This window comes from Anomaloglossus baeobatrachus, chromosome 3, assembly GCF_048569485.1.
Source record: "Anomaloglossus baeobatrachus isolate aAnoBae1 chromosome 3, aAnoBae1.hap1, whole genome shotgun sequence".
Classification (NCBI taxonomy): domain Eukaryota; kingdom Metazoa; phylum Chordata; class Amphibia; order Anura; family Aromobatidae; genus Anomaloglossus; species Anomaloglossus baeobatrachus.
The window spans coordinates 71,452,066-71,469,890 of record NC_134355.1 but is presented as its reverse complement, the minus strand read 5'-3'; the positions used below and the strand labels follow the sequence as shown (position 1 = coordinate 71,469,890).

The 17,825-nt window shown below is 47.4% G+C and overlaps 1 protein-coding gene across 1 annotated transcript in view; it reads right to left on the bottom strand.

Moving 5' to 3' along the window:
* Positions 1-3,673: 3,673 nt before the first annotated feature.
* The window catches only part of MDH1 (malate dehydrogenase 1), a 33,861-nt gene continuing 19,709 nt past the window's right edge, over positions 3,674-17,825 (bottom strand). The window contains exons 5-9 of the mRNA XM_075338047.1: positions 12,100-12,222; positions 10,946-11,122; positions 5,337-5,450; positions 4,088-4,177; positions 3,674-4,011 (exon numbers count right to left, since the gene is read on the bottom strand). Coding sequence (XP_075194162.1) covers positions 3,886-4,011; positions 4,088-4,177; positions 5,337-5,450; positions 10,946-11,122; positions 12,100-12,222 — 630 coding nt within the window. The 3' untranslated portion in view covers positions 3,674-3,885. The remainder of the gene's footprint in view (positions 4,012-4,087; positions 4,178-5,336; positions 5,451-10,945; positions 11,123-12,099; positions 12,223-17,825) is intronic.

Here is a 17,825-nt window from a genome sequence, read left to right as displayed (position 1 = left end):
GCTTTGGCACCCTTGCTTTTTGCGGACGACATGCTGTTGTCTCCTCTGAGTAGAATCCAGGAGGGTATATAGCCAAAAATCAACAGTGCGACCGTACAGTGTAAATGTATAGCATAATTATATATATATATATATATATATATATATATATATATATATATATATATATACACACACACACTTCGGCACTCAGTGGGGCCAGCACCCAGGTGCTGCTTACCGACCGCTCAAAGCGGTTGTGTGATCACCAGATTCCCTGCCTGGGCCTCCCAGAGCCGTGTTGTCTCTCCTCTCCAGCGTCAGAAGTGCTGACAGGAATGGCTGCCGGCGTTCTGTGGGGAGGAGGGGGCCGTGGGCGTGCCCTAGAAAGTGCGGGAATCTGATGCCCCACTGTGCTGAGTGAGGGGGGAGGAGGATACAAAGTATGCTCCAGCCCTCAGCGCTGACGTCCTGTGCAGCGTCCCGCCCTTCCCCTGACTGGCAGGCCTGGGGGCGGGAATATGCGATACTAGGCCGCAAAAGCCGGGGACTAAAGTTATAAGCGCGGCCGACGCGGTAGTCCCCGGCGGACTAACACACCCAGCAGTGCTGCAGTGTGTATGGCACAAGCGCTCCATGCGCGGTCCCCCAGGGGGACACAGAGTACCTCACAGTAGCAGGGCCTTGTCCCTGACGATACCCGGCTCCTGTCCAGCAGATTCCCCAGGGGCTGCGGAGGGAGCACGGTCTCAGTGCCTGGAGACCGATTAGGATCCCACTTCACCCAGAGCCCATTAAGGGATGGGGAAGGAAAACAGCATGTGGCTCCTGCCTATGTACCCGCAATGGGTACCTCAACCTTAACAGCACCGCCGACCAGAGTGGGGTGAGAAGGGAGCATGCTGGGGGCCCTGTTATGGGCCCTCTTTTCTTCCATCCGACATAGTCAGCAGCTGCTGACTAAGATGTGGAGCTATGCGTGGATGTCAGCCTCCTTCGCACAAAGCATAAAAACTGAGGAGCCCGTGAGGCACGGGGGGGGTGTATAGGCAGAAGGGGAGGGGCTTTACACTTTTAAGTGTAATACTTTGTGTGGCCTCCGGAGGCAGAAGCTATACACCCAATTGTCTGGGTCTCCCAATGGAGCGACAAAGAAATGTTGTTTATACCTTTATGGATAATTTGCAGATACTTGTGTTACACAGTGCCATCTGCTGGTCATGTGGAAATTCACACTGCACCTGAGTACTGTAAAGTAATGGTATCTGCATGCATACACACTGATTTGTTGCAGAAACATCTGCAAGTCCCAGTCATAAATGGGGATCAGTTCAGAAGTCAATTAAGGGAACAGGTGTGTAGTTGCAATTTGCTACTCACATATGAATCCACCTAGCTCACGTCTTAGGCCGGGGCCACACAGGGATTACTGCGATCCTCGCATGACACTCAGCTCTGCTGCGCTGCCAGCGTGAGCTGAGTGTCATGCAAGTGTACCTGCGACTGAGGTCAGATCATGCGATCGGACCTCAGCTGCGGGAGGGGGTCAGGCCGGCGCTGCAGAGGGGAGGGAGGGATTTATCTCCCTCTTTCCTCCGAAGCCGGCTATTGAGATTCTCGCCCTGCACTCGCGGTACACCGGCGTACCACGAGTGCAATGCGATCTTTCTCTCCCCCCATAGACTTGAATGGGTGCGAGAGAAGAGTCTTGCATTACAGTCACAGCATGCTGTGATGATTTTCTCGGTCCGATTGGGGCTGAGAAAATAAAATCGCTCTTGGGTGCTGACACATAGGCTAATACTGGTAAGTGTGGAATGCGATGTTTTATAGCATTCCACTCGGTCTGATTTTCATGCCGTGTGGCTTAGGCCTTACGTTAGCAATCCTTACTATATGGCCACATCTGAACACAATAAAAGTGAACTAGCACTCCCCCAGCCACACATCACAAAACAAAAACAAACCCTTCCCACCAATTCATTTGTATTGCACCACGATGGCGCTGCAACATTTGGCCACAACACCTAAGGCTATGTGTCCACGGGAGAATGTAGCTGCGGATTTTTCAGCATCAAAATCCGCAGCTTTCCTGCAAAATCCGCACCTTTTCAAAGGTGCGGATTTGCCGTGGATTTTTTTTTTTTTCCCCCCAATTTTAAAGCCAAAATCTGGATGAAAATCCACAACAATAATTGACATTTTGCAGATTTTTCCCGGATCAAAATCCGCACGAAATCCGCCGCGGAAAAATCCGCAGCGTGGGCACAGCATTTCCAAAATGCCATAGAAATGGCTGGGAAGTGCCTGAGCTGCAGATTTTCGGGAAATCCGCGGCTTTTCCGCAAGAAATCCGCGGCAAAATCCGCGCATTTTCTGCAGCATGGGCACATAGCCTAAGAGGCCGTTGAAATTGCCATAATCTCAGCCTAATTCTCAGGCAAGTCACAGCTCAAAATATCTGTGCAACAAATTGTTGAGAGTCTAGTTTAGAGACAAATATTAAGATCGCTTGGAAATTACATTGACGTCCAGGCAAGTGGACCTTGTGACGAGCCACATCTGGAAACATTTGCAGCTCAGTATCACAGTAAGTGACAATGTCACCACAATCTTACACAACGTGACACCACGTAGTTCCAGCCTTTCGGAGAGGGGAAACGGGGCAGAAAATCCCAATTCTTCAATTTTAAATTTTTAGCAGATTAACCAGGAATAATTTCTTAAAAAAACAGAAGGCCATAAGCAGCTTGTTGTTAACAGCCTCACTGAACCAAGATAATTAAGTAATAAGACAAGCCGATCTGCAGATCCATAATCTTTACTGCACGTGCATCACCATAATGTGCCGTGGCTATCTATCTATCTATCTATATTATTTTAATGGTCACAATCTGCCAAACCTTTACCATAGGAGGAGCGGTGTGTGTGTTCAGTGTAAGGATAAAGTTTAACTACTAAGGAAAAAGATCACCCGTTCCAAATTCCGTGGGCTGTACGTGTTCCAACCATGAGAAATAGAACATGCGCCCACTGTGGCCATCAGTGTCCTGTCCAGGAGTCACTGGCTTTTAGTCACGTAGGTGTGGCTACAGTCCTCGTCACTTTCAGTATAGCGGACAGACACCTTCCAAAATGCTATTAAACCTAGATCTGCAGGTTGATAGAAGGGAACCTACCTGAAGTAACACTGAAATGTTGCCAGTGCACCATGGATGGTTCTAACCCCATGCGTCAGTCAGTCAGTCAGTCAGTCAGTCAATCTGAACACTTAACTTCTCCCCCCTACTCCACTGAGCCCAAATTCTGACAACCAATGAAATGGGGAGAATCTGGTTGTCCAAATTGACAAGGCTGGTTCTCCAGACCACCCACAGTGCGCTGAGCACCCAATTTGCATTTTACTTTAAAAGTCTAAAGGGTGCTTTGCATGCTGCGACGTCGCTAGCGATCTCATTAGCGATGCGACAAGCCAGATTGTAGATAAGTTTTGCCGAGATCGCACATAGGTCATTTTTTGTATCGCCGGTCACATGTGCGATCTTGGCAAATCGTATGTGCTGTCTGGCGTTTTACATTGCTAACGAGATCGCTAGTGATGTCGCAGCGTGTAAAGCACCCTTAAGAGTGTACAGGCTTAATCTATTCCTTGTAATCCCTCTGGCTAAAGTAAAAACCACTCCAGGAGACAATATCGTGTACACCCCAAACAGGGTTTGTTGGATTTTTAATTCACTATTGCTAGGAATGACTTAGTCACAGATCCAAAACCAGATCCGGTGTGGTGGTGTTCAGTGACTTTACTACAGAGAATGGTTGTAGACATAAATAAGCACTTGATACTAAAACTTAGAGACTGCTTTTCATTTTTTCAGGACTTGAGTGCAGTTTGGGATCAATTTCTAGTCACGCAATTGAGAGGAAATCAAAGGCCATATCCTTCTCCTCATGAAGTTCTTTGGCTGTGGCGTCCATCTTTTCACGGGAGAAGTCATCAATTTTGAGGGCTTGGACGATTTTCCATGTCTTGTCCTGTTTGAAAAGAGCACAATATTTAATATAGAATCTGAGGAGAAAACCTAAAAGTCAATGACCTAAAGTATCATACCTTGATTGTAACGGGGAAGGAATACAGAAGCTCATTGGGTACTCCATACGCATTTCCATCAGAGATCACACCCATGGAAACAAATTCCCCCTAGGAGATGAAAAGTTGGTAATAAGGGAGCTTGTCATACCAGCCGACTATCTCCAAATACATGGAGATTCTGATAATATGAAGCCCTGATCCTGAATATGGAGTCATTACAAGTTAATGTAGCCAGGGAGTATACAGAAGGGAAGCAAAGGAAAAAAAGGCACCAACAGCCATGTCTACTGGCCGTAACCTTCAATAAGCAGTGCTACACGGGATTAGTACACTGGGGGCAATTTACAAAGACAATGTTACGCCTACACAAGCCATGTGCAATTTGCTGAACACCATTTTCTATCAGTCTAAAGTGTATGCCCCAAATAATAGCAACTCAAACTGCACAGAGCGGTGTGTAATGGGCTTTTTAGTGATCATTAAAACTGGGCTCAAGTAGAGTCACGATTACATTTATTGCCAGATTTTATTTATATATATAATCAGTCACAATCCGCCGCTCTGATAAACAACGCAATCCGTTTGGCGGATTCCGTTGTTTCCCAGAGACTTATACGAGCGGCGAATTGTGTCTGATGACGCTGCGTTACACCCACCGCCCGACTGATCAGTCGTGAAACAACTGATCGTCGGGCGGCAGGAACGCAGAGTGTAACTTTTTTGAGCAGCGGAATCCTTTTGATTTCGCTGCGCATGCTCTCTCTCGGCGGCCGAACTATCAGCTGATCTCCCGGCCGCTGGCTTTTTGAGAGCGATCAGCTGATCGTTCACAATGGCCGGCCGACGGGAGATCAGCTGATCAATCTCAAAAGCCGGCAGTCGGCTATTGTGAACGATCAGCTGATTGTTCTCGTTTTACAACGCAATCCGCTTTCTCATGGCAATGAATTACAAATTATTGTCATCCGTTGTACAACGCATCAGTCACAAGCGTCAAGCAACGCATGTGACTGATGCAAAACAACGGAAATGTGAACCTTGCCTTAAAAAGGGGACCCCAGTCAGCCCACAGTGACCAAAAATAAAATGTTGCAGTTTACTTTTTTTTTATAAAAAAAAAAAAAAAAAAAAAAAAAAAAACACACCCCACAGAATATACTGTTTTTTTTGTCTGTAAGTGGATTGATGGATTATTATTCATACATATATACACACACACACACACACACACACACACACACACACACACACGTTTGCCATTATTTACCTCTGGGGTTCCAAACCAGATGTCCCGCACATGATCGCAGATGGCTTTGGCAGCGGACATCGCGCTAGATAACTTCCGTGCTGCAATCACAGCTGCACCGCGCTGCTGCACAGTCTATAAAAAGACACAGGCTCAAATTGAAACTCCTAAAGTCAAAAATCCCCATTTTATCAGCAGTGCAGATGTGCACGACCCTATGAGAAGGTCACCAGTAATGATTTCCTTTAAAAAGGACATGGGCACGTGCAAATATACCATTTTACAAAATATAGTCTAAGCTACAGAGAATAAATAAATAAAATAATGCAAGTTAGAAAGCGTTGGCCCACAAATAAAGTTCATTTACTGTATTTCTTGATCCAAGACTCTCCTTACCATAAAAAGCACCTAGATTTAGACAGTAAGGCCTAAGCCACACGGCGAGAAAAACAGTGCGAGTGAAGTGCGATAAAACATCGCATTCCCCTCGGACCAATATTAACCTGTGTGTCAGCACATGAGCGATTGTTTTCTCGGTCAGATTAGGGATGAGAAAATAATCGCAGCATGCTGCGATTGTAATGAGAGACTCTCGCACCCATTCAAGTGAATGGGGCGAGAGAAAAATCGCACTGCACTCGCGGTACACCGGTGTACTGCCAGTGCAGTGCGAGAATGGCAGTAGCCCCCCGCAGCTGAGGTCTGCTCGCACGAACGGACCTCAGTTGCAAGGACACGCATGACACTCGGCTCTGGTGTACTGCCAGCACAAGCAGATTGTCATGCAAGTGGATCGCAGTAGTCCCCGTGTGGCCCCGGCCTAAAGAAAACTATTTTACCATTTTTCTTTAAGCTTTCCTGGTCGTGTAACATGGAGGTCATTAGCATGGTTTAATGTAATGGGATGGAATAGGACAGTAACAACTCAGCGTGCGCACACAGCCTAAGGGCTGCTTCTCACTTGCGAGTTTCTCGCAGTAGAGCAATGCGAGAAAATCTCGCATTGGAATCGGACACATGTTAGTGAATGATTCAGCTCTCATCTGCGATTTTTTTCTCAGTCCGAATCGGACTGAGAGAGAAAAAAAAAAAAAAAAAAAAAAAAAAAAAAAAAAAAAAAAAAAAATCGGATGTCACGGGAGGGCACTCACACCATCCTAGTGACATCAGATTTTCTAAATACATTTCTCGCATGTTTCCTAAAACACTGGAAACGAGCGATGTCTCACAATGTCTGTCAATCACTATTCTCGTCAGTCGGTCTCTCCCTCTCGGTCTCTATTCTCTCTGTTGGTCCGTCACTATCTCTGTCCCTCTCTCACAGTCTGTCGGTCATTTTCCCCTCCTCTCTCATACTCCCTGATCCCCGATCCCCGGCGCGGCGCTGCACGGCATTCACACTGCTGCGGCGGCTTTTACCATTTTGAAAAAGCCGGCCACTCATTAAACAATCTCGTATTCCCTGCTTTCCCCACCCACAGGCGCCTATGATTAGTTGCAGTGAGACACGCCCCCACGCTGAGTGACAGGTGTCTCACTGCACCCAATCACAGCAGCCGGTGGGCGGGTCTATACTGTGCAGTGAAATAAATAATTAAAAAAAAAATGGCGTGCGGTCCCCCCCCAATTTTAATACCAGCCAGATAAAGCCATATTCTCAGGATGGGGAGCTCCACGTTATGGGGAGCCCCCCAGCCTAACAATATCAGCCAGCAGCCGCCCAGAACTGCCGCATACATTATATGCGACAGTTCTGGGACTGTACCCGGCTCTTCCCGATTTGCCCTGGTGCGTTGGCAAATCGGGGTAATAAAGGAGTTATTGGCAGCCCATAGCTGCCACTAAATCCTAGATCAATCATGTCAGGCGTCTATGAGACGCCTGACATGTAACATGATTAATCTAAGTTACAGTAAATAAACACACACACACACACACACACACACACACACACACACGAAAAATCCTTTATTAGAAACACACAAACAAATTCCCTCATTACCAATTTAATAAGCCCCAAAAAGCCCTCCATATCCGGTGTAATCCACGGACCTCCAGCGTCGCTTCCAGCATGAAGGTGACAGGAGCTGCAGCAGACACCGCCGCTCCGGTCACCTCCAAGCAGCAACTGAGGTGAGTAGCGCGATCAGCTGAGCTGTCACTGAGGTTACCCACTGTCACTGTTGGAGGATCCAGCGGTGGCCGAGGGTAACCTCAGCGACAGCTCAGCTGATCGCGCTACTCACCTCAGTTGCTGCTTGGAGGTGACCGGAGCGGCGGTGTCTGCTGCAGCTCCTGTCACCTTCATGCTGGAAGCGACGCTGGAGGTCCGTGGATTACGCCGGATATGGAGGGCTTTTTGGGGCTTATTAAATTGGTAATGAGGGAATGGGTTTGTGTTTTTTTATTTCTAATAAAGGATTTTTCGTGTGTGTGTGTGTGTGTGTGTGTGTGTGTGTGTGTGTGTGTGTGTGTGTGTGTGTGTGTGTGTGTGTATTTACTGTAACTTACAGATTAATCATGGAGGGTGTCCCATAGACGCCTGACATGATTAATCTAGGACTTATTGGCAGCTATGGGCTGCCATTAACCCCTTTTTACCCCGATTTGCCAACGCACCAGGGCAAAATCGGGAAGAGCCGGGTACAGTCCCAGAACTGTCGCATATAATGTATGTGGCAATTCTGGGAGGCTGCTGGCTGATATTGTTAGGCTGGGGGGCTCCCCATAACGTGGAGCTCCCCATCCTGAGAATACCAGCCTTCAGCCGTATGGCTTTATCTGGCTGGTATTAAAATTGGGGGGGACCGCACGCCATTTTTTTTTTAATTATTTATTTATTTCACTGCACGGTATAGACACGCCCACCGGCTGCTGTGATTGGGTGCAGTGAGACACCTGTCACTCAGCGTGGGGGCGTGTCTCACTGCAACCAATCATAGGCGCCTGTGGGCGGGGAAAGAAGGTTATACGAGATTGATTAATGAGCGACCGGCTTTTTCAAAATGGTAAAAGGTGCCGCAGCAGTGTGAATGCCGTGCAGCGCCGCGCCGGGGATCGGTGAGTATATGAGAGAGGGCTGCTAACTTCAGTCACTCGGGGGATTAGTGGTCACCGGTGAGCCCTTCACAGGTGACCGCTAATCAGGACGCGGCACAGAGCCGCAGCATGACAATGAAGTCAGGTGAAGTTCACCCGAGTTCATTCTGATTGTGCGGCTCTGTCTGTGTCTGCTGTCATCTGCCATTCAGCTCTGCTACATGGCTGTCTGTCTGCTGTCAGCGGCCATGTAGCAGCGCTGTATGGCAGATGACATAGTAAGAAATACGCATTACACACGCAAGTAAAATCATTAATTTATTCAGAAATAGCATCGCACTTGCGTTGCACTCGCACCTAACGTGAACTAAAATCAGCCGAGTTTTTTTCAGCCCAGTCGGACCGATTTTACTCGCATAGATGTGTTTCCACCCTAAAAGATTTATGGTTGCAAATGTGGTGCAGTATATTGCTCAAATCTTCATGTCTATCCTTCTGCCAGCAAAGTCAATGACAATTCTGAAGTTCTGTGCACATGTTGCTTCTTTTTTCCTTGCAGTTTTGGGTGCAGAACACAAAAAAAAAAAAAAAACCCCAACACCCTTCTGTGAACATGGCCTTCCTTGTTCTTCCTCCCCGGCCCAGGAGCTATTGTATGATCAGCCACAGCCATTACACAGTAAGGACTCATTTATAAGATTAAAACTTGAGTTTGTGCGGAGATCAGAAAATAATCACAAGTGGATGTGTTTATTACAAGATCTGATGATTAAAATGTAACTGTTTGTGGGACAAGCCCTTTATGTGGCACTGTGTATTTCATATCTGCAGCCTATACAACGGATTACGTGGCTATTCACTTGTATTGCCAAAATTAAATTAAATAAGTGCCGCCTTTACTTCTTGGTCCGTCGCAACATAAAAGTGACGAACAGGGACCAGTCTCAGCCAGCGATTGGCTGCAGTGGTCACAGGCCCCTGTGTTAAAATATCATCGCCGAGTGTGGAACCATTATTTTACAAATCAATAATGTAAAATCTTATAGAAATTGCTTTCACTTGAGCTAATCTCATTTATTCTCAATTGACAGGTAAAATAAAAATCAGTGATTACACAGAATCCCATTACCGGGATTATCAGCATCAGCTGCCATCTCCAAAGCTCTAAAGGAGAATCACCCAGTGTACGGAGAACCAGGCGCAGAATGTCGGCCTCCAGCGCTTCCATAGAATTTCATAAGCACCAACTGTCATTTCTTATCTCTTATGTGAGCGTCTGTAGTCACTGAAAACATTTTACACTCATGAATTGAAACATGGATAAGGAAGTCTGTAATGTACCTTATTCACATGTACTAATAGTTCCTGAAATTAATGATAATGACAGTTACTCTTGAAGATATATTATTAATATAATAATAATAATATATTATTAATATAATAATATATTATTATTAATATATTAATAAAATTATATTATTAATCTATTTCTATAGTGCCAACATATTCCGCAGCGCTTTACAATTCAGGAGGATCATATACAGAAGATGAAACAGCCTGAGGCCACAGACCCTTGTGTTGTGTTTTGTTTATTGTACCAACATTAATAGAGTAATGGCTTTATGCTTCATCTAGAATCCAAATCCAAGCTTAATAAAAGGATTTTTCCCCATCTCACTAAAATAATTAAAATAAATTTAATAAAATTAGATACCAATTAAATCATTCAAAAATAATTTAATAACAATTTCCTCCAATTAGAAATGTAGTGTAGTTCTGTGGAGCCATGTTTGTAGGCTCAATTTATATAACTGATCTAAGAATTTTTATTTTTTTTATACAGAGGAAGAACCTGATTTATAGACCGCATGTTCTTTCAATGTACACCTCTAACAGTTATATAAGATGCAATATATTTTCTCTGTATGGATTCCTAATTGTTTAATAAAAAAAAAAAAAAAAAAAAAAAAAAGAAAGGAGTATAGTTCTTGAGTCACTATGTCACATACCTCATTCAGGGCAATGCAGCAATATAGGGATCCATGTTAGGCTGGGTACACATATCCGGCTTTTCGCCGGTTTGACGGATGCGGCGCATGCCAGTACAGTGTATATATACAGTACACTGGCAGCGCAACAAGCGCCGGTCACATGCTGTCACGTGACCAGAGCATGTGACCCGGAAGTTACGGCGCTGCCGGTGTACTGTATCATACTGTACTGGCGTGCGCCGCATCCGTCAAACCGGTGAAAAGCCGGATATGTGTACCCGGCCTTACGCCCATGCAAATAGTTAGTTGCTAGTGGTCACAACTATGGAAACCTAAGATCCTGCAATGCCCTGAACATGAGATAAGTGATAATGAATCAGGAGAACTATACTACATTTCTAATTGGAGGCAATTGCCATTATACATAGTACATATAGGATCTTGGAAATGGTAATACCCCTTTAAAAGGGAAAAATACCAGTTCAAACTAAAATCATTTCCACTGCAAACCAATGTGAAATAGTACTGCAATGGCGTTATTTTGGTCTAAGCACAGTAGATTTACCATGCTGTGAGGTTTATACTTGGATCTCCTCTTACCGATATGAAGCATCCTTTCAGCCAGCTGTCATCCTTCACAGCGTCGGAGACGCTCACATCCTTCCCCTGCAGCTTTACAACAGCATGACTAACATCAGGATATTGAGTGGAGGAATGATTACCCCAGATAATCACGTTCTTAACATCATCGGATGTCACATTAAGACGAATTGCAATCTGGAAAAATAGAAAAAAAAACAAGTCTTACAAGCAGATCACCGTAGATTAGAGGCGAGGTAGTGGAGACTGGACAATCCCTTTTATCACATCTCTACAGGATGACTGACTACTGAGACCTGCACTGATCAAGAAGTTGTCAGACCCCACCAAAAATCGTAGAACTTGTAGATAAGCAGTAAATTGTTTAACTTGCTTGATCAAGACAAAAAAAACAAAAACAAAAAACATTTTTCCATACTTCGAGGGAATCTGTCAGTAGAATCATGCTGAATAATGTCTCACCTTGATATCTGCGATCTCAAGTCATATTACAGAGAAATACATGTTTTTCTAAAAGAGCTGTTACGATCTATGGGCCAGAACTCAGAATCTGCCTCCAGAGCTTATTAAAATGAAAGGAGGCATTACCGGTGCGAGACATGTAATGACTGACAGTCTGCTCTCCTGACCTACATGTCTCATACCGGTAAAACCTCCTGTTATTTTATGTAACCTCTGTGAGCAGATTCTCAGGGAGATCTGTGTCCATCCCTTAGTTTAATAGCTCATTCACATATTAATTAGTATGAGCGTCTCAGGAATAAAAAAGACATCAGATCCCAGATAAAAAAAAAAAAGAAGAAGTACTCCATTTAAACTTTCTATGTCCATACAGATCGCCTCGGAGAGTTGATCCCACCAATTCCCTTTAAGATCACTAGCTATCCATAGGAGAGGTGATGGGTGTATAAATCACCAGGGGAGTGGGGGGGGGGGGGGCATGAGACCTGCAAACGTGAGAATGCTGCAATTATGGGGAAAATGGCGTCAAACAATGCAGTGTATTTCATAGTTCCCCCATGGACTACAAGATAACAGCCTTACAAGTCAATGGGGGGGGCTAAACCACACATGAAAAGGTGAAAGAAGCCCAAATCAGTTACCAAAGGTTTTTCTTCATACAGTAAATGCCATTTTACAAGGTAGTTCCATACCTGAGCCTTTGCCCTGTTATGATCTAAGCGAGTGAGACAACTGAAGTTCTCTTTGGGGATGGATGGAGCAGACTTTAGTGCAGTCAGGCAGTTGGTGTTTGCAGGATTTCCCACAACAATCACCTAAAAAAAAAAAGGAAAGAAAAAAAAAAAAAAAAAGTTACATATTGACATTTATGCACTTTTGCCTCCATCATTTATATAGTGAGGACATAATGCTTAAAAATCAAGATTTTTGGCTAAAGATTCGGTGACTGTGCCTTAGGCCTCCTTCACACGTCCGTGTCTCCGATACGTGTTTGGTCCGTTTCCTCACGTGCCGCAGACATGGGCACACGTAGGCCCATTAAAGTCAATGGGTCTGCGCTCACGTGTGTGTTTTGCCATGGACTGTGTCCGCGTGGAGCATACATGTGCCCGTGTGCTCCACACAAACATGGCAGTTTTTCTCTGGCATCACATGGACCGCACCCAGAAAACACACGTGTCTGAAATAAAAAACATTTCTATACTCACCTTCTCCAGCGCTGCTGTCTCTGCCGCTGCTGTCACTTGCTTCCGACCCCCGCTCATTATGCTCATTGCATATTCACTCCACTGAGGGCCGGCAGCAGCGGGGAGTCGGCAGGACTGGAGACCGAAGATAAGCACCACGGACAGCGAAGCCAGGGATAGGGGAGCAGAAAGTTCCTGTTCTCCGTGTGTTATCACGGTTAACAGACCGAGAACACACGTGAGCCATAAACACGACACATGGAGGGCAATAGGAACCTTTGACACGTCTGGGAAAAACGTGCGTGATTTTCACGGACGTGTGAAAGAGGCCTTAGGCCAATTGATAGCACACAGAAGTGGCAGGAGCAGATAAAATAGAAGGCGGTTTATCCACTCTGTTGATTTGCACTAAGAGTTTAGGCCCTCCTTAGGAGCTGAAAGAAGGGAATTTTGTTTACTTACCGTAAATTCCTTTTCTTCTAGCTCCAATTGGGAGAGCCAGACAATTGGGTGTATAGCTACTGCCTCCGGAGGCCACACAAAGCACTACACTTAAAAGTGTAAAGCCCCTCCCCTTCTGCCTATACACCCCCCGTGGGATCACGGGCTCCTCAGTTTTAGTGCAAGAGCAAGAAGGAGGAAAGCCAATAACGGTTTAAAAACAAATTCGATCCGAAGAAACATCGGAGAACTGAAACCATTCAACATGAACAACATGTGTACCCGAAAAAACAAAAATCCCTAAGAAAACAGGGCGGGTGCTGGGTCTCCCAATTGGAGCTAGAAGAAAAGGAATTTACGGTAAGTAAACAAAATTCCCTTCTTTGTCGCTCCTAATTGGGAGACCCAGACAATTGGGACGTCCAAAAGCAGTCCCTGGGTGGGTAAAATAACACCTCGTGATAGGGCCGTAAAAACAGCCCTTTCCTACAGGTGGGCAACCGCCGCCTGAAGGACTTGTCTACCTAGGCTGGCGTCCGCCGAAGCGTAGGTATGCACCTGATAATGCTTGGTAAAAGTGTGCAGACTCGACCAGGTAGCCGCCTGGCACACCTGCTGAGCCGTAGCCTGGTGCCGTAATGACCAGGGTGCACCCACGGCTCTGGTAGAATGGGCCTTCAGCCCTGAGGGAACCGGAATCCCAGCAGAACGGTAGGCTTCAAGAATTGGTTCCTTGATCCACCGAGCCAGGGTGGATTTGGAAGCTTGCGACCCTTTACGCTGACCAGCGACAAGGACAAAGAGTGTATCCGAGCGGCGCAGAGGCGCCGTGCGGGAAATGTAGATTCTGAGTGCTCTCACCAGATCCAACAAATGCAAATCCTTTTCACATTGATGAACTGGATGAGGACACAAAGAAGGTAAGACGATATCCTGATTGAGATGAAAGGGGGATACCACCTTAGGGAGAAACTCCGGAATCGGGCGCAGAACCACCTTGTCCTGGTGAAACACCAGGAAGGGAGATTTGCATGACAGCGCTGCTATCTCGGACACTCTCCGAAGAGACGTGACCGCTACTAGAAAGGCCACTTTCTGTGAAAGGCGAGAAAGGGAAACATCCCTCATAGGCTCGAAAGGCGGCTTCTGGAGAGCAATTAGAACCCTGTTCAGATCCCAGGGCTCTAACGGCCGCTTGTAAGGAGGGACGATATGACAGACCCCTTGCAGGAACGTGCGTACCTGAGGAAGTCGTGCTAGGCGTTTCTGAAAAAATACAGATAGCGCTGAGACTTGTCCTTTAAGGGAGCCTAGCGACAAACCTTTTTCCAAACCGGATTGCAGGAAGGAAAGAAGAGTAGGCAATGCAAATGGCCAGGGAGAAACTCCCTGAGCAGAGCACCAAGATAAGAATATCTTCCACGTCCTGTGGTAGATCTTGGCGGAGGATGGTTTTCTAGCCTGTCTCATGGTGGCAATGACCTCTTGAGATAATCCTGAAGACGCTAGGATCCAGGACTCAATGGCCACACAGTCAGGTTCAGGGCCGCAGAATTCCGATGGAAAAACGGCCCTTGGGACAACAAGTCTGGTCGGTCTGGTAGTGCCCAAGGTTGGCCTACCGTGAGGTGCCACAGATCCGGGTACCACGACCTCCTCGGCCAGTCTGGAGCGACGAGGATGGCGCGGCGGCAGTCGAACCTGATCTTGCGCAGCACTCTGGGCAACAGTGCCAGAGGTGGGAACACATAAGGTAGCCGGAACTGCGACCAATCTTGAACTAAGGCGTCCGCCGCCAGAGCTCGGTGATCATGAGACCGTGCCATGAAACCCGGGACCTTGTTGTTGTGCCGGGACGCCATTAGGTCGACGTCCGGCATCCCCCAGCGGCAACAGATCTCCTGAAACACGTCCGGGTGAAGAGACCATTCCCCTGCGTCCATACCCTGGCGACTGAGGAAGTCTGCTTCCCAGTTTTCCACGCCTGGGATGTGAACTGCGGATATGGTGGATGCCATGTCTTCCACCCACATCAGAATCCGCCGGACTTCCCGGAAGGCTTGCCGACTGCGTGTTCCTCCTTGGTGGTTTATGTATGCCACCGCTGTGGAGTTGTCCGACTGAATTCGGATCTGCTTGCCTTCCAGCCACTGCTGGAAGGCTTGTAGGGCAAGATACACTGCTCTGATTTCCAGAACATTGATCTGAAGGGTGGACTCTTGCTGAGTCCACGTACCTTGAGCCCTGTGGTGGAGAAAAACTGCTCCCCACCCTGAAAGACTCGCGTCTGTCGTAACCACCGCCCAGGATGGGGGTAGAAAGGACTTTCCTTTTGACAATGAGGTGGGACGAAGCCACCACCGAAGAGATTCCTTGGCCGCCTGAGAAAGGGAGACGTTCCTGTCGAGGGACGTCGACTTCCCGTCCCATTGGCGGAGAATGTCCCATTGTAGTGGACGCAGATGAAACTGCGCGAAAGGGACTGCCTCCATTGTTGCTACCATATTCCCTAGGAAGTGCATGAGGCGTCTCAAGGGGTGTGACTGGCCTTGAAGGAGAGATTGCACCCCTGTCTGTAGTGAACGCTGTTTGTCCAGCGGAAGCTTCACTATCGCTGAGAGAGTATGAAACTCCATGCCAAGATATGTTAGCGATTGGGTCGGGGTCAGATTTGACTTTGAAAAGTTGATGATCCACCCGAAACTCTGGAGAGTCTCCAGCGCAACGTTCAGGCTGTGTTGGCATGCCTCTTGAGAGGGTGCCTTGACAATAGATCGTCCAAATACGGGATCACAGAGTGACCTTGAGAGTGCAGGACTGCTACTACTGCTGCCATGACCTTGGTGAAGGCCCGTGGGGCTGTCGCCAGCCCGAAAGGCAGAGCTACGAACTGAAGGTGTTCGTCTCCTATAACGAAGCGTAGAAAACGCTGGTGCTCTGGAGCAATCGGCACGTGGAGATAAGCATCCTTGATGTCTATTGATGCTAGGAAATCTCCTTGAGACATTGAGGCGATGACGGAGCGGAGGGATTCCATCCGGAACCGCCTGGTTTTCACGTGCTTGTTGAGCAGTTTTAGATCCAGAACGGGACGGAAAGACCCGTCCTTTTTTTGGCACCACAAACAAATTGGAGTAAAAACCGTGACCTTGCTCCTGAAGAGGAACAGGGGTCACCACTCCTTCTGCCTTTAGAGTGCACACCGCTTGCAGAAGAGCATCGGCTCGGTCGGGAGGTGGAGAAGTTCTGAAGAATCGAGTTGGAGGACGAGAACTGAACTCTATCCTGTACCCGTGAGACAGAATGTCTCTCACCCAACGGTCTTTGACCTGTGGCAGCCAAATGTCGCCAAAGCGGGAGAGCCTGCCACCGACCGAGGATGCGGAGAGAGGAGGCCGAAAGTCATGAGGAAGCCGCCTTGGTAGCGGGTCTTCCGGCTGTCTTTTTTGGGCGTGACTGAGCCCGCCAAGAATCTGAGCTCCTCTGATCCTTTTGAGTCCTTTTGGACGAGGAGAATCGGGACCTGCCCGAGCCTCGAAAGGACCGAAACCCCGACTGTCCCCTCCTCTGTTGGGGTTTGTTTTGTCTGGGCTGAGGTAAGGATGAATCCTTACCCTTGGACTGTTTAATGATTTCATCCAAACGCTCACCAAACAGTCGGTCACCAGAAAATGGCAAACTGGTTAAGCACTTTTTGGAAGCAGAATCTGCCTTCCATTCCCTTAACCACAAGGCTCTGCGTAAAACCACGGAGTTGGCGGACGCCACTGCCGTACGGCTCGTAGAGTCCAGGACAGCATTAATCGCGTAAGACGCAAATGCAGACATTTGAGAGGTTAAGGATGCCACCTGCGGAACAGATGTACGTGTGACCGTGTCAATCTGTGTAAGACCAGCTGAAATAGCTTGGAGTGCCCATACGGCTGCGAATGCTGGAGCAAACGACGCGCCGATAGCTTCATAGATGGATTTCAACCAGAGCTCCATCTGTCTGTCAGTGGCATCTTTAAGTGCAGCCCCATCTTCCACTGCAACTATGGATCTAGCCGCAAGCCTGGAGATTGGAGGATCCACCTTGGGACACTGGGTCCAGCCCTTGACCACGTCAGGGGGAAAGGGATAACGTGTATCCTTAAGCCGTTTGGAGAAACGCTTATCTGGATAAGCGTGGTGTTTCTGGACTGACTCTCTAAAGTCAGAGTGGTCCAGAAAAGTACTTAAGTTACGCTTGGGATACCCGAAATGGAATTTCTCCTGCTGTGAAGCTGACTCCTCCACAGGAGGAGCTGGGGGAGAAATATCCAACATTCTATTGATGGACGCTATAAGATCATTCACTATGGCGTCACCATCATGAGTATCCAGATTGAGAGCGGTCTCAGGATCAGAATCCTGATCAGCTACCTCCGCCTCATCATACAGAGAGTCCTCCTGCTGGGACCCTGACCAGTGTGATGAAGTCGAGGGCCGCTCATAGCGAGCTCGCTTAGGCTGTCTGGGACTGTCGTCCGTGTCAGAGCCTTCACCCTGGGATGCATGGGACACCCCCGGAGCCCGGAGCTGTTCCAACTGAGGGGGACCAGGGAGCAATGATTCAACAGTGCCCATGGTCTGAGTTACTGGTCTAGACTGCAAAGTTTCTAGAATTTTAGTCATAGTCACAGACAAACTATCAGCAAAAACTGCAAACTCCGTCCCCGTCACCTGGACAGTATTCACAGGTGGTTCTCCCTGGGTCACCTCTAGCAGAGGCCCCGGCCGAGCAAGTGCCACAGGGGCCGAGCACTGCA